The 18,169-nt window shown below is 42.6% G+C and overlaps 1 protein-coding gene across 4 annotated transcripts in view; it reads right to left on the bottom strand.

Moving 5' to 3' along the window:
- Nucleotides 1-824: 824 nt before the first annotated feature.
- Nucleotides 825-18,169, bottom strand: part of atp6v1h (ATPase H+ transporting V1 subunit H) — a 37,788-nt gene continuing 20,443 nt past the window's right edge. For 3 of the 4 annotated variants that reach the window (XM_034290701.1, XM_034290703.1, XM_034290711.1), the window contains 5 exons: nt 15,631-15,809; nt 14,185-14,310; nt 12,861-12,962; nt 12,211-12,324; nt 825-1,292 (listed from right to left, as the gene is read on the bottom strand). In XM_034290701.1, the coding sequence (XP_034146592.1) occupies nt 1,223-1,292; nt 12,211-12,324; nt 12,861-12,962; nt 14,185-14,310; nt 15,631-15,809 (591 nt within the window). In that variant the 3' untranslated portion in view covers nt 825-1,222. Of the gene's footprint in view, nt 1,293-1,604; nt 1,648-12,210; nt 12,325-12,860; nt 12,963-14,184; nt 14,311-15,630; nt 15,810-18,169 lie in introns of those variants that run through there. The other variant, XM_020043046.2, reaches the window with a different exon arrangement.

Genomic DNA, 18,169 nt, shown 5'->3' with positions numbered 1-18,169 from the left:
GCATGTAAAAGTCATGTAGATCATGAGGAAGGTGAGGGATCAGCCCAGAACTACACGGCAGGACCTTGTCAATGACCTGAAGATAGCTGCTCAAGCCATCGCATGTCCAGGCCCATCTGAAGTTTGCCAATGACCATCTGGATGATCCAGAGAAGGAATGGGAGACTATCATGTGGTCTGATGAGACAAAAAGAGCTTTTTGGTCTAAACTCCACTCGCCGTGTTTGGAGGAAGAAGGAGGATGAGTACAACCCCAAGAACACCATCCCAACCGTGAAGCATGGAGGTGGAAACATGATTATTTGGGGATGATTCTCTGCAAAGGGGACAGGATGACTGCACCGTATTGAGGGGAGGATGGATGGGGCCATGTATCGCGAGATCTTAGAAAATATTTGGAGGGAGCTGAAAGTCCGTATTGCCCAGCAACAGCCCAGAAACCTGAAGGATCTGGAGAAGGTCTGTATGGAGATGTGGGCCAAAATCCCTGCTGCAGTGTGAGCAAACCTGGTCAAGAACAGGTTTCTGCACCAAATATTAAGTTCTGCTTTTCTGATGTATCAAATACTTAATTACATAAAAATCTGTCACTCACAGTTGAGGAGTACCCTATGATAAAAATTACAGACCTATTCATGCTTTGTAAGTGGGAAAACCTGCAAAATTGGCAGTGTATCAAATACTTGTTCTCCCCACTGTACATGTCCAGGTGATTACAGGGTGTGAATAAGCTACATGTCCAGGTGATTACAGGGTGTGAATAAGCTACATGTCCAGGTGATTACAGGGTGTGAACAACCGGATAAAGAAAGTCAACTAGACCATCCAGATTAGTAGACTTTATTGGAATGCATACTCAATGTTTTACAGACAACAAAACTAATAATTTGAGCCATTTGACATTTAGCACAACAACGTTTTTTAATCACCGTACATTACTTAGTTGTAAGGACACATAACTTCTCATAATATGCTGCGACACGCTTAGGAAATCTACACTGGAGGAGACAAGGAGAGGACTTTTAAACATCATCTCATTACAGCAAATGGACATTTGATCTAGGTCAGTAAATCGGACAATATACATGAACACAGACACATAGCTAGCCAGCAGCACACTCAGCCAGGCAGAGGACACACCAGTATGTATATTTACTCCAGTACGTATATGAACCCAAACTGCCAGCAGGTTCCGTGCAGGAGTCAAAGATCAGGGGTCAGTTCAGCTCCTTGCAGTCACAGCCTGTTGCTGCTGCTGATCAGATGACTGAAGCTGTTTCCCCAGGTACTCCCTAGAGAACAGAAAGGATATCATCAATAACACATGTATAGCCATTACTGAAGCAGTTTCCCCAGGTACTCCCTAGAGAACAGAAAGGATATCATCAATAACACATGTATAGCCATTACTGAAGCAGTTTCCCCAGGTACTCCCTAGAGAACAGAAAGGATATCATCAATAACACATGTATAGCCATTACTGAAGCAGTTTCCCCAGGTACTCCCTAGAGAACAGAAAGAATATCATCAATAACACATGTATAGCCATTACTGAAGCAGTTTCCCCAGGTACTCCCTAGAGAACAGAAAGGATATTATCAATAACAAATGTATAGCCATTACTGAAGCTGTTTCCCCAGGTACTCCCTAGAGAACAGAAAGTATATCATCAATAACACATGTATAGCCATTACTGAAGCTGGTTTCCCCAGGTACTCCCTAGAGAACAGAAAGGATATTATCAATAACACATGTATAGCCATTACTGAAGATGTTTCCCTGGGTACTCCCTAGAGAACAGAAAGTATATCATCAATAACACATGTATAGCCATTACGGAAGATGTTTCCCCAGGTACTCCTTAGAGAAGAGAGGATCAATTATAAATCAACTGAAGCTTTAAACTTGTAACTGGAAGGCATCAGCTATTTGTTTAGTCTTAACATCAGCTATACAACTGGTATAGTCTGACTGAGAGCATCATACTTTCAAATGACTCTGTTTGAGAACATCTGAATACTGTAAGTTATTTTCTTTTTATTTATCCAGGAAGGACTCAAATGTCTTTTTCAGGAGTGTCCTAGCCAATACAGGCATGGTAAGGCTTTTCTACCCATCTCTGTGTGGACAGTGGGAACTAACAGTAGATAGACATCCTGTGATGGTAAGACTTTTCTACCCATCTCTGTGCAGACAGTGGGAACTGATAGTAGATGGAGATCCTGTGATGGTAAGACTTTTCTACCCATCTCTGTGTGGACAGTGGGAACAGCCACTAGATAGAGATCCTGTGATCGTAAGTAATAGCTTTTAGGACTTTTTTGCTGATAAGTGCGCAAAGGTAGGATCGTGTCAAACCCCTAATAGCTTCATAAAAGTACCAATGAGAGATCCTACGTGTCGACAAGGAGGGCCAGCCTACTCAATTTTATAGAACACAGTGGTGAGAGAGCGCTCTAAGATTAGTAATGAACCTTAAAGCACTATGGTAAACAGTGTCCAGAGCATGTAAAGCCTGACAAGAAGCATGCATGTAGATGACATCCCCGTAACCTAAAACAGGCAGAAAAGTAGCAAGTACAAGTTCGTTTCTAGCTTCAAAAGAAGAACAAGACTCATTTTGAAAATAACAACCCAACTTTAACCTCAGTCATGTGTCTTAAAGGAGAGAGTATCATCAATTAAAATCCCAATATATTTGTATACAGACACAGGATCAATTATATTACAATGCAGAGTGGTAGGTAATGGAAGATCAATAGATTTTTTCTTTGAATCTGAAAACAACATGTATTTTGTTTTATCAGCATTTAGTTTCAGCTGATTAAATATTTGTTGAACAATATTGAAAGCCAGTTGCAACTGAGAAAGGGCTTGAATTTGATAAGGTGCTGAAAAAAATAATCACAGTATCATCTGCAAATAAATGAAAGTTAGCTTGGGGTACATCTATGCCCATCTTATTTATTAAATTGTAAAAAGGAGTGGTCCCAGAACTGATCCCTAAGGCACACCCTATAACACATTCACCGGCTTAGAGGTGAGTACCTGCACACATTGTGATCTATTTGACAAATAGTTTAAAATCCACGAGACAGTTTCTCCTTATAAACCTATATCCAAGAGTCTACGCTTCATCATTTCATGATCCACTGTACGAAAAGCCTTTGATAGGTTGATACAGAGGGCTGAACAGTGGTGCCCCTTGTCTAGAGAGACAAAAACATTATTAATTACTTGACCTGCTGTAATTGGGCTGTATTTTCATTTTCAAGTAAAACATATTTCAGTTGACTCTCTGTTGCGCACTTGTGCAATTGGGCTGTACGCTGCTGGCAATACTCGGCCCTCATTCAGGGGGGTTGCGGTTGGTGGGTGTCCCTTTGGTTGATGCCTGGCAATGTGGTTGGATTGATTTCCTGCCTGTTGGGCCCTGTCCGGGGCCTCCCCCGGGTAGGGCCACAGTGTCACCGGACCCCCCCGTCTCAGATCCAAGGTGTTACGCTGCTATATTATTGTGCTGGGGGATATGAGGAATGCACTTCTAACTTTTCTCAGTTTCCTCCAGTTTAAAATGTTAGGAGGAGATGAGGTCCTGGTCCACATCTGTGGAGTACCTGGTTTGGGGGGCCCGTTGCTGACCCTGTCCTTGTCCACCCGGTCATACTTCTGACCTAGTCTAAAATCAAATAGTCTCTGGATTTAGCCCAGAGAAGTGTATTAATTATTCCAATTGGACTCTTAATATCTCACCCGGCACAGCCAGAAGAGGACTGGTCACCCCTCTGACCCTGGGTCCTCTCTATGTTTCTTCCTAAAATTCAGCCTTCTTAGGGAGTTTTTCCTAGCCACTGAAATTTAACACTACTGTTGTTTGCTCCTTGGGGTTTAAGGCCGGGTGTCTCTGTAAAGCACTTTGTGACAACTGCTGTTGTAAAAAGGGCTTTATAAATACATTTGATTGATTGATTGAGATGCTAACAAGTGATTCTATGTTTTTTGCTAAAACAGAGAGTTTGGAAATAGGTCTATAATTATTTAACAATGTGGGACCTACTTTTAACAGGGAAAGCACAAAGGCAGATTCCCAAATTTATGAAATTTAGTTTGATCTTAATGAAAGAAAAGAAATAAGAAAATTGGTGCAATAAAATCAGAAGCTAGTTTAAAATAATAGATCTAAATTATCAGGACTAGCTGATTTATTGATATCCAAAGATGTGAGGGCTTTGAGGGCTCTGAGTTAAAATATCTGTCTAAAAAAAAAAAAGATTGGTTTGATGATTATGAGTAACAGCATTTTCAAGTATTGGGCAGGTACTTTTTAGAGACAGAAAAAAACAGAAGTAACATAATGCTCATTAAATTGAAAACATTTTGAGCACTTTCTAAATCCGGAATGAGGTAAATCTTCTCCCAGCCAAACTGAAATAACTCATGCATGAAACCTTGTCCTACAATCTGTTTCATATTTCACTTAATTATTATACAAGGCTTTGTTTTCTCTAATTTAGCCTGTCTAACGGTTGCAACTACATAATGGTCACTGGTGTCATTTGCAAAGCCAGAAGCTGAGGGGTATTTATGTGGAGCATTTGTGAGAATTAAAACTATTAGTGATGATTTCTCAGGATATTTTAAATCGGTCTGTATGACTATTGACCACTTGAAAGTAAATTAAAGAATAACAGTGTGATTCTCCCGAATACATGCATTGATCTCCTCCTCTCTAGACTACTGCAACACTCTGATTTCTGACATCAACTCTTCTTTCACTCTACTACAAATGATCCAAAACTCAGCAGTCAAACCTCTTACCCACACCAAGTCCTGGCAGCACAACACCCCTATCCTCTGGGAACTACACTGGCTCCTCGTCCCTCAGCGCATTGATTATAAAATACTTCTATAAAACAGCTACCAGACATATGTTTAAAATGACCATATAATAGCCTACATTTAAACAACAGTAAACTCTTTGATCCAACAAATGTTTTTTATTTAAATTAGTCAGCAGAAGTCTTCCCAATCTTTGCGAACTGAGCATATAGGCTACAACTAGGGCTGTCGCAATTATTAATTGCCTGACCTAAATCATTTGAGTAAGATCCCAATCTTTTTGCACAATATTATGATTCCAGAATCATGTCTCCAATCTGAATAAGGGAGATTGAGGCCAATGTTAGAAACGTCTCAACAAATACCATGCAAATGATGTCTGTTTCCATAGGTTCTCAGAGCGTTTGGCAGCTCTGCAGAAAGTTACAGGCGTGGATCATTTACTGAAACTTAGGGTATGTTTAACTTAAGTTTAGAATTGTTTTGCAATGCACCATAATGTAGCCTAATTTCGCAACATTATCATTTAATAGACAAACACGTATCAGTAACTTATTTGTCGCATCAACTCTGATCAACAGATAGAAAAAATACTCAAGCAAGTGTCAAATATTTTGGCTAATATTGTAAGTCGAACTGTGTCATTTCCAACTATATTTTGTAATTAGATAATCCACATTAAAATGTATGGATATAGGCCTAAATATATGTTGTCCCATTGCATATTAAACGTTGAAACACGTTTTGCTACTTAAGGAAGGCTATTTCAAATAACAAGGCTATTCTGTTTTGTAAACTGGCCCGGGGATGTCTGCTTTGCCTTTGACATTTGGGACTCACATGCGGGAGCTGCTGCCGGAGTGTGCGGCTTTTGAATCAACCCACCATGCTTAGTCACATGACTAAATACTCAGTAATGTCTTACTGTAAGAGGCATGCTGTTTTCTTAACAACATATCATATAGGTCATATAATTAGGCTTTATTATGTGAGTAGAGAGAGAGCCAGCCTATGGGAGCGAGATGACCTCACCCCAGCAGCTTGTTCAATGTTCAACACCAACAGAGTCAGGGCATTGGCGAGCCAAAAGATGTCCGAACTGTGGTTAAACTTCTACTGTTGCCACTTTGTGACCCAAAATGCAAAGCTGGCCATGGCAACACATCCAACCTGAGGAAACACCTGGTCAAACACAATATTTCTTGAAGCTGAAGCGTGAAACGTATTTGATGGCATGAAAGACAAGTTGCCCGCAGCGGCCGCAGCTAACGTTAGCGCTACAAAAGTACCGCTGGGTACCAGTACCGAATTCCAAGTACCGGTGTTGGTTAAAATGCGAACGGTACCCAACCCTAGCAGGTACTGCCTCATGCTACCAGTGGTAACAAGGACACTAGCAAAACGCAAAACTAGAGAAGAAGGATAAGGAGAGAGCAATTGTCTGTAGCCACCACCTGCAAAACCATTCCCTTTTTGGGGGTTGTCTTGCAGTTGCCTCTCCAGTGCACCTGTTGTCACTTGCATTTGCACCAAATGAGGTGACACTGATTTACAATCGCTTATGCTTCCTCACTGGACAGATTGATATCCCTGATGTTTAACTGACTTGGTGTTATACTGTGATGATTACGTTTCCCCTTCGTTCAGAGATGGGGACAAGTCACACATGGTCAAGTCCAAGCAAGTCTCAAGTCTAAACCATCAAGTCTTGAGTCAAGTCACAAGTCACAGTTCAGATAAATCAAGCAAGTCAAGTCAAGGGTTCACCCTAAGCAAGTCAAGTCGAGTCCTTATAAGTTTCAAGTCAAGTCAAGTCACAGTACTAAAGAGATGAACACACACACACACACACACACACACACACACACACTGTCCTCTGTTTCTGACATGCGCTCGGTGCGAAGCTCGATTTAAAAATCAAATATTTTTCTCCTCCGCGGTACAATTTTTTTGGGGGACGAAGCGGAAGGATCTTGAATCAGCCTGAAGGGGTTGTATTCGCTATAACAACCGCCTCGCTATACCTTATCCCGCTTATTACATGGCTACCTACCAAATAAATCTATAATTTCACACAAAATATTGATTTCAAAAGGAATTTATTGATTTAAAAACGATTGTATTGCTTCCTCTAAAGAAAATAGTCCGATCCGTCTCTGGTTAGAATCCTGTGGCGTCAATTGCAACGCGCTGTTTTTCAAGGCAACGGTCTGTTATCAAGAAATAACACGCATTCTGCACTGGAATTCAGCCAATCCATGTAATAAGGGCTAATAATAACAACAACCTTATAAACTAATTATTGTGACTGAAAAACTGCCTAATATGTAATTACGCTGTAATTATTCTTGTCTGTATGAGTAAAAAAAAAAAACCTCTTCGAAATGTTTAGGTGCTAATCACATCGGCGCCTCCATGTTAGCCTTTCATACAATAAAGTTAATGCTTTTTAGTTTCCACACGCAGTCCACAAACACTTGAAAATGCCCACATTTAATACAGACATTATAGCCTACGTGTAATAATATACATGCCCGCTCATTTTAAGATGCCCATCAACATTAACAGGGGTGATAGTAGAAAAACATCCTGAGCCTGAACTTTTTTTCCCTGGGAGGTAAGCCAAGATAAATGCCCTGATCAACATAATTGTCAAGCGGGATCCAGGGGTGTGCTCCCCTGGAAGAACATTCTATATCATAATAAAGATCAGAGCAAAAATCTTCTACATCTGAGCCAAACGGTCTCATGAGGGCCTTAGCAGTATTGGACACCATGTGAACAGTGTCTCCTGATATATCTAGGAGATTAGGGTTCTCCTTCCTTGCTAACGTTTCAAGCCCAGATTTCTTTCCCCTCATCACAGCACAATTGTCCAGAAGAATGCTAGTGACTTGTCTCCACTCCAGCCTATATGATTGCAGGACACCTTTTAGTTGCAGCATCAGTGCTGAGGCATTTGCAACATTAACCTTTTTGCTGGCAAGATGCTGTGTTTTCACACTGCCTGCATCCTCGTCATAAAATCGGACCAGTACATTTAGAATCTTATCCATGCTTTTGTCCGTGGCCTCATCAATGTTAAGTGAAAACATGTTATTCTTAAGCTTGTAGGACAGATTTCTTTTAAATTCTGGCGAGATGCCGTGTGTAATAAGATAGCCCGCATGCTGCCTCGAGACAGACAGATGCGTGAGAGCGAGTTTATCCTCCGCTAATTTCTGACAGAAAGTGACGAGTGGACGAGCGATTGTAAACGACAGATCAAACTCGGCAATGAAGGAGCACAAGCGAATTTTTAAATCAGCCACGCGATCGGTCATCGAGGCTCGGATATCTGCTGTGGCTGTTGCCCCCGGCAAACGTGAGGTGTGTTGAATTGCTCGGACAGCTGCTTGATGACTAGGGTCTAACTCGTGCCGTGGCAGCACTTTTTTCCCGCTAGTACCATATAATATTTTCCTTGCGCACAAAGTGCAGAAACATGCTCCTGCTTGCCGGAGTTTTTGACACCAGCTTCCAAAGGGCTTTTCGTCTCTACCCACCTCCTCTATCCAAGACCAGCGCCATTTATTCTTTATGCCTTTATCGACGAGTTTGGTGTCTTCCCCTGGCTTCATAAAGTTGCGCTCCATGACTTTTCGCGTTTCGCGCTGCCAGTGTGGGAAACAAAACAAATTCGCACGTGGAGTGACAGCTGAATCAATCTGATTGGCCAAAACCCAAGACCAGCCCCTACCCTATTACCGATTGGCTGAAGTAGGCTTACTAGTGTGGTTTAGTGAAAGCGCCACTCAGATCTTGGGAATTGTCAGATCACGCGAACGCGAAACTGATTTTATTTTATTTTTCGCAGACACATCTGTACGCCGGAAATCCGGCGTGGCGCCGGAGCGCTATCAGCCATGCATTAAAATTCAGGCTATGCCACTGTTATAGTCAAATTTCCGTACATCTATTTACCAGACGTATTCAGTAATGATAATGGTCACATTTCTAACAAGAAAAAAAACCAAACATAATATGCAACCAAGGCCAAATTATGACAAACAAAAGATTAATTAATTACATTAGTAACTTAATCGTAATAGAGTGAAACTGAATATATAAAGAGATTACTTTCTTACCTTTCCTTGTGGTTCTTAAAATAACGAATGAAATTTGACGTTGTTGCATATTTTGCATCTGGCAAATTATTCACACGGTCCAGTTCAACGTCTTTGTATCCAAACGATACTAATTGTGGAGCTCGACTAACGTTACTGTCTGCCATGTTTTGCGCGGTTTGAATTGTGCAGCGTTAAAGGCACATACGCTGATTATTGGTGCTGATGTCACAACATGTAAAATAATTTTATTGCTGTTTGTTTATTATAAGTTCAAGTCATTGTCGAGTCTTCCACTTCAAGTCAAGTCAAGTCTCAAGTAACTTGTTCTCAAGTCAAAGTCAAGTCAAGTCATTTTCATACTTTAATCAAGCAAGTCACAAGTCCTGAAAATTGTGACTCGAGTCAGACTCGAGTCAAGTCATGTGACTCGAGTCCCCCACCTCTGCCTTCGTTACAGTTCCTCATCTCATAATATATATAAACCCAGAATCGAGAATCTGACCAATTGCGCAAGATTTAAATTCAAGGTAAAATGACATTAACCAGCATCCAATTAGTTGAAAGACATTTGGTTGTAAGCACACACAATGTTTCTAAACATTTCATAATTCATAAGACTACTGCCACCATGTTATACTTTGGATCACAGGCAGTTCCTTTTTTCTACTGTCACAGATTCTATCATGGGGTAATGTACATGGGGTAATGTACATGTCTTCGTCACACTACACATTCTGTTCTCCAGAACCACTGACACCCACACTACTACACATTCTGTTGTCCAGAACCACTGACACCCACACTACTACACATTCTGTAGTCCAGAACCACTGACTCCCAGACTCCAATCTGTTTTTCAGAATGACTGACTGTTTAAAACAATAACACTAAAACAGGTCAGTTTCATTTCAGTTAAATCAAAACACAGACAAACCTTAAACACAAAATGTTGTGAATGACGGCATCATTGACGCAGAACAAACTAACAATACTGAGATGAAAGATCCTTCATGTTATCAACCTACACACTAATTAGCAAAAATAGCCCTGCAAAGGAGTCTGATGTTTTCCTTGGATGCAACTACATTTCCAAGACTGTGTCACTGCAGGACCGAGGACTTGCAGTATGGTGATGCATCATGACATATCACAGGGCGGGGGGGATAGCGGTACCATGACATATCACAGGGCGGGGGGGATAGCGGTACCATGACATATCACAGGGCGGGGGGGATAGCGGTACCATGACATATCATAGGGCGGGGGGATATCGGTACCATGACATATCACAGGGCGGGGGGAAGCGGTACCATGACATATCACAGGGCGGGGGGATAGCGGTACCATGACATATCACAGGGCGGGGGGGATAGCGGTACCATGACATATCACAGGGCGGGGGGGATAGCGGTACCATGACATATCACAGGGCAGGGGATAGCGGTACCATGACATATCACAGGGCGGGGGATAGCGGTACCATGACATATCACAGGACGGGGGGGATAGCGGTACCATGACATATCACAGGACGGGGGGGTAGCGGTACCATGACATATCACAGGACGGGGGATAGCAGTATCATGACATATCACAGGACGGGGGATAGCGGTATCATGACATATCACAGGACGGGGGGGATAGCGGTACCATGACATATCACAGGACGGGGGGGTAGCGGTACCATGACATATCACAGGACGGGGGGGATAGCGGTACCATGACATATCACAGGACGGGGGGGGTAGCGGTACCATGACATATCACAGGGCGGGGGGGATAGCGGTACCATGACATATCACAGGGCGGGGGGGTAGCGGTACCATGACATATCACAGGGCGGGGGATAGCGATATCATGACATATCACAGGGCGGGGGGGTAGCGGTACCATGACATATCACAGGGCGGGGGATAGCGATATCATGACATATCACAGGGCGGGGGATAGCAGTACCATGACATATCACAGGGCGGGGGATAGCGATATCATGACATATCACAGGGCGGGGGATAGCAGTACCATGACATATCACAGGGCGGGGGATAGCGATATCATGACATATCACAGGGCGGGGGATAGCGATATCATGACATATCACAGGGCGGGGGATAGCGATATCATGACATATCACAGGGCGGGGGATAGCGATATCATGACATATCACAGGGCGGGGGATAGCGATATCATGACATATCACAGGGCGGGGGATAGCGGTACCATGACATATCACAGGGCGGGGGATAGCGGTACCATGACATATCACAGGACGGGGGGGATAGCGGTACCATGACATATCACAGGACGGGGGGGTAGCGGTACCATGACATATCACAGGACGGGGGATAGCAGTATCATGACATATCACAGGACGGGGGATAGCGGTATCATGACATATCACAGGACGGGGGGGATAGCGGTACCATGACATATCACAGGACGGGGGGGATAGCGGTACCATGACATATCACAGGACGGGGGGGATAGCGGTACCATGACATATCACAGGACGGGGGGGATTGCATCTGTATATATTCCCACTAGCACTTCTAATCTGAGAACTGCTGACTGCTTATAGCTGGAGCAAGCCAACTGTTGACAGATCAATTAGGATGCCATTTGTCATCAGTTACCATGGCGAGCAATGCAGCCAGAAATCTGAACACTGAGACTGACTTCAATAAGAGAAGCATCAGAACCTGTTAAAGATATATTCCACAGCTAGTAGTCTGGAATCAAAAATGAAACTAGTTATCAAGCCCTTTACTACTTGATTCAGGTGAGTTAGTTCAGCACTACAACATTGAGACAACTGCGAGCAGCCCTCAGGAAAGGCTTCAAATAAATATTAAATAGACCCCTCAGGGTGATGGACTAAGCAAAACCTCAGCTATTCTGTGAAGACCAATGTTTCAACCACAAAAGTATTTAGTACACTGTAATATAATACAAAACAAATTATGCAATTTAGCAGACATTTTTATCCAAAGTGACTGCATACCCATGTACAAATTCACTACCCTGACATGTACAAATTCACTACCCTGACATTTACAAGTGCAGTGATCGAACTCTGCTACAAAGGGACAATGAAGATGTTCATGAACTGTTCTACCAGATGTTGAACAAGTTATTCTAAGGTTATGAAAAAAATACCTGTAATTAATCACGAGTTGAACATTAGTAAAACTAGAAGTGTAATATTCAAGAGTAAAATAATCAACAGACGAATAGTTATTAGTAAAATAGTTGAACTACTCACCAGTTGTGAACCATAAGTTTCTGCACGGCGAGTAGGGCATTGTAGCGAACCAGCTGGTCTTCATGGTGCATATGGTTCATCACCAGCTGTTTACCTCCCAACTGCTCTATGACCCTGGAGGACGAACAGATACATCTATAAATACAGATTATATATGCAGACGGAGAGTATATAGACAGATTATATATGCAGACAGATAATAGAGATTGAGATTACATAGACAGATTAGATATACAGACAGAAGTTGTATATACAGACAGATAATATAGACAGACCGATATAAAGAGAGTGAGATAATAGACATATTATATTTACATATATTATATACAGGCAGATTATATGGAAAGATGATATATATGCATTATAACATGTTTTCTCAATTTGGTCAGGCTCAGCTGGGGCCCAGTAGATCTGTTTGGGTTTGTGATGCCCCATAGGCCCAGGACTAGCAGTTTAGGATGCTTTGGTATAGAGGTTTTGAGAGTATGCTTCCTCTGAGCAGCAGGGTTCTGGCTCAGTCACTCAAGCATTTGGGAAATTGGAGCTAATACTTCTGGTTCTCATAATTTTCCATAAGTGTACTATTCACTCTATACACTTTGAGGGCCCAGGAAAACTGACAGACATGAAGCCTATATAAATGTTCTCACCGTTTTCCTCTAGGGTAGTGTCTGACGTACTCTCCAACGTCGTGAGCTGCAACAGCAATAACCTGAGGGTCATCAGAAACCTCCAGCAGCCGAGTTAAGATCCTGAGGACATAACAAGCAGGACATATCGTCACACCTGCCAGAACCTGATGACAACAGCCTCGATGTACTCTGAGACAACCTCCCCCCTCACTGCCACTGAAGACCGTCCCAGTGCATGCTGAAGGTCCTGGCTTGAAGGGGCCAACACGACAACATCATCCGCAAAGAGCAGAGATGTCCCCAAACCTGACACCCTCCGGCCCCTGGCTGCGCCTAGAAATTCTGTCCATAAAAATTACGAACAGAACAGGCGACAAAGGGCAGCCCTGCCGGAGTCCAACATGCACTGGGAACAAGTCTGACTTACTGCCGGCAATGCGGACCAAGCTCCTGCTTCGGTCGTACAGGGACCTGACAACCCTTAGCAAAGGACCCAGGACCCCATATTCCCGAAGCACTCTCCACAGGATGCCGCGAGGGACACAGTCGAATGCCTTCTCCAAATCCACAAAACACATGTGGATTGGTTGGGCAAACTCCCATGAACCCTCCAGCACCCTGTAGAGGGTATAGAGCTGGTCCAGTGTTCCACGGCCCGGACGAAAACCACACTGTTCCTCCTGAATCCGAGGTTCTACTAGTAACTAGTACTTGTAACATCCACCATACATAATACTTTTAAATTTCTGCCCTCCTCTATTTACTGGACTTGTACTTGTTCAATGACAATAAAGTTGAATCTAATCTAATCAAAGACAACAGATCAAATGTTGAAACTGAGAATGTTAATTGTTTTTGGAAAAATGCATGCCTATTTAGGATTTGAGGTCAGCAACACATTTAAAAAAAAGTTGGGATGGGGGCATATTTACCACTGTGTTGCATCACCTCTTCTTTTAACAATACTCTGTAAGCATTTGGGAACTGAGGAGACCAACTGCTGTAGTTTTGTAAGTGAAATGTTTTACCATTCTTGCTTGATATAGGATTTCAGCAGCTCAACAGTTCAGGGACTCCTTTGTTGTATTTTTTGTTTCATAATGCGCCAAATGTTTTCAATGGGGAACAGGTCTGGACTGCGGGTAGGCGAGTTTAGCACCCATGGTAGTATACTCTAGCTAGTGTTGTGTCTAACTACATCCACATTGGGTAGTATACTCTAGCTGGTGTTGTGTCTAACGAAAACCACATTGGGTAGTATACTCTAGCTAGTGTTGTGTCTAACGAAATCCACATTGGGTAAAGCGCTAACATCCACACTTGATACTGATAGGAGGCTTACTTGAGGAGTTCATAGTTCTTCTCATTGAGGCGGACAGCATTCTCACGCCAGAACTTCTCTGACTTGTGGACTGGGCTCCACTCCAAACGACCAGACTTCAGTTCTGAACTGTACTCATCAAAAGAACTTAAAGAAAAAGAGAAAAGACAGGTAGGAGAAAGGTAAGGTCCTCAGTAGGGGATGTACCAGGTCTCGGGCCGATACCGGGCACATAGAAATATACCGACACCATGCACCGATACCACATCATGGAAACATGAACTGAAACTCCATGGTTGTGTCGACTCTGGACGCATAAGTATAGAATATAGAACTTAGATTGGTGGAGCGGGAAGACGGAGATGTCAGCCAGGACAATTCTGCTGAATTGTCATGAGGAAAGGAAAAACACTAATTTAACACAAGCAATTTGATAAAACATTGTTAGACACAATACAGCACAGAGTTCGAGTATGCTAAAGCTAGCAGCAACTCCAACACTGGAGAAGCGAAATAAAATGTCCAGAGACAGTCCGCGGGTAGAGAAATGAAAGAGCAGAGCATGAAAAGATTCAATGAATCGCGCACAGATTAAAAATCGCGCGAGCATTAGAGCAGAGAAGCAACGTTCTGAGTATCAAACCATCTTGTGAGGTCAGAGAAAAGTCACAGGCTGTGTCTGTGCATGCGCACGTTTGCATTTAACGGTCAGTAAGTGGCTGTCACATTGATATAAAGGCAGCCATCGTCTGAACGACAACTCAAGGTAAGAAGCTAACTGCCACATCTCGATAACAACAATGGATCTGCGTCATGCAGGCAACAAGTGATTCAGCAGCAGCAATAAGACCTCCGGCTTTCATATTTTGCCTTCAAAGCAGAAGTGTGTGGTGAAACGTTATATACATTCGCCAGCAACAATAAGACTTCAGATTTTCGTATTTGTCCTTCAAAATAAAGGCTTGCGATGGGTTGTGTGTACTGTTCATATTTTCAAAGGAAAAACTAAAATATAAATTAAACAAATGACTACTTAAATATTTACTAATATTTTACTACTAAAATAAATAATATCATAAGGTGGAGCATATTGAGAAATGGTTAGAGCTAAGTAAGTTAACGTAAAGAATCACAACATGTTTACAGAGGACAAACTTTTTTTGGTGAAACAAATCCTACCTAGTGCAGCTTTGAGTACTTGGTATCGGTACTCGGTATCGGCAAGTACTCAAATATAAGTACTCATACTTTACTCGGTCTGAAAAAAAGTGGTATCGGTGCATCCCTAGTCCTCAGTAAAAGTTACAGTATGGTATGATTAAAGGCCAGGTTCAGAGGTCACAAAAATTAAGTCCTGTATGAACACTCCAGGTTTAATTAACTAGTTCACTATTGTAACCATCTAAAATGTGGTAAAATTACCCCTTTACCAGTACAGTAACTGAGGTTACGGTTAAAGCCACCTACCTGAGGTCCTGAACACTCTCACCCAGACTCTCCAACAAGAACTTAATGTCTTCAGTGATATCTTCGTCATCGTACTTTTGCTGGTCCAGATTCTCCAGCTGTTTCAGAACCTTACACTGGATCATGGCCAGGGCATATTCCTGACGGGTCTCCCGCTCGGCTGACTTCTCCAACAGGTTCTGGACAATAAGAATTATACGGATGGGGCCAAGTAGAGGATCACATGTAAACAGGATTATGTAATCCATTAAATAATAACTAATTAGCCTGAAATTCACAGTAAAAAATCTGGAGTCCATGCACTATTTCCCAGATGCATATCACAAGGCTGGGAACATTCAACTGTAGGGCATTTAGTACCAATAATGATATCAAGGTCATTATATCAATCAAACCTGTCTTTTTCTTCCCCAGAGCTGCTACTTACATGCAATGTTATCTTTTTACGTTGACACAGCAAGGAAATACCCATTCCCTCAATTAATCCTAAATTTTACTATATTTTAGTTTATTTATCAGTATGTTTTCCCACAATTGTATTCAGAAATTCATAAACAAACATACATATTCATTATACTATGATGTTGGATTCACCAGAAGGCCCAAACTGTGCCCCCTCCTGACATTCATTTCTTGGGGCTAAATGATGGTCTTTGGTGTAATAATGACTTTTAGACAACATATTTCTGGAGGAAATAAAAGTAGCCAAATAATAATGTTGTTTTACCTATTTTATTATTACTCATCAATAACTGATGATTGATAAGTAACTAATCAATTCTTCTATATAAGATGGCTCAGGATGTGGCCAAGAAAAAAGTGTCCTGTCTGACAGATGGCTGACTGACTATGGAGTGTTGTATAGTTCAGCTCCCATGGGGAAATAAAACAGAACTCATCTGCATACAGCAAATATTCAGCAATAATATATTACACATAATGAAAGCACAAGGTCATTATTTCATAAAACACCTAGTTTAAAGTAAAGTTGCGGAGAGTAGCTGTATGTCCTTTAACACCCACAGATACATTCTTTACCTCTTCTTTATAAGCGGTCTCATCATTGTTGCAGATGAGACCCAGGATGGTTGTCGCCCGCGAATGAGGATGATGTTGGGAGCTGTGAGTGGCCATGCAGTCATGTGTAAACAGGGAGTACAGGAGGGGACTGAGTATGCAGCCCTGTGGGGCTCCAGTGCTCAAGGTCAGTGCAGAGGAGGTGAGGTTGCCCATTCTCACCATCTGGGGTCTGCTCGTCAGGAAGTCAGGATCCAATTGCAAAGCAAGTTAAGTCCCTGGGTCCTGAGCTTAGGAACAAGCATGGCGGGCACAATAGTGTTGAATGCAGAGCTGTAGTCCACAAACAGCATCCTCACACGTGTTGCCTTTTTCCAGGTGGGAGAGGGAGGTGTGTCGCCAGGGCAATGGCATCATCCTTCTTAGGGAGTTTTTCCTAGCCACTGAAATTCAACACTACTGTTGTTTGCTCCTTGGGGTTTAAGGCTGGGTGTCTCTGTAAAACACTTTGTGACAACTGCTGAAGTCAAAAGGGCTTTATAAATACATTTGATTGATCATCCGTACATCTATTGGGTTGCAAATTAAAAGGGGTCCAAGGTGTCAGGAAGGGTGGATCAGATGTGAGTTCTGATGAGCTGCTTAAAGCACTTCATGATGGTGGAGGTCAGTGCTACAGGGCAGTAGTTGTTCAGGCAGGTGATGGAAGGTTTCTTTGGTACAGGGACGATGGTGGTCTTTTTGAAGCAGGAGGGGACTACAGACAGAGACAGGGAGAAGTTGAATATGGAGGTGAAAACCTCCGCTAGCTGGTCGGCACACCCCCTGAGGATGCGGCCTGGAATGCCTTCTGGCCCTGGTGACATCCGAGGATTTTTTTTAAATTTTATTTGTGAATAACAATGGTCAAAAGTCTGATCAGCCCGGGTAGGAAAGTTAATGTGCTGGTGGTATTTTGGTAGAACCTTTCCTCATATCTGCTCTATTAAAATCACCATCAATAACAGAAGCTACCTCAGAGTGGGTGTCCTCTAGTCCATTTATTACTCCATATAGGAGTTTCAGCGCGTGTGGGGAATATAGATTGAAGGTAGAAGGGTCATATATAGACAGTAGCGCTAGGTCTGGCGAACAATGTGTAGATAACAATGCAACATCCGTTTCCCAGCAAGAGTTAACCATAATGCAGACCCCTCTACCCTGACTTTTACCTGACTCCGACGTTCTGACCTGTCGGTAGATAGAAAATCCAGCAAGAGTGATGCACGAATCTGGCACCGAAGGATCCAGCCATGATTCCACGAACGCTAGCTCACAGCAGTTTACAATATCCTGTTGAAAGTTCATCCGTTGCGTGTAGTTCGGACATTTTATTGTCCAGGGACTGAACGTTTGTAGAATGGTCCTAATAGTGGATTGCAGTATCTCGTCCGAGGGCTGAGATCTGCATACGACACCAGCACCGTCTGCCGGTCTTCTTTCTCTTCCATCGGCTTATTGGTAAACAGATCGGCAGCACAAC

Source organism: Esox lucius, chromosome 3 (assembly GCF_011004845.1).
Source record: "Esox lucius isolate fEsoLuc1 chromosome 3, fEsoLuc1.pri, whole genome shotgun sequence".
Lineage (NCBI taxonomy): Eukaryota > Metazoa > Chordata > Actinopteri > Esociformes > Esocidae > Esox > Esox lucius.
The sequence above is the reverse complement of the archived record's forward strand: the minus strand, read 5'-3'. Positions and strand labels throughout refer to the sequence as shown.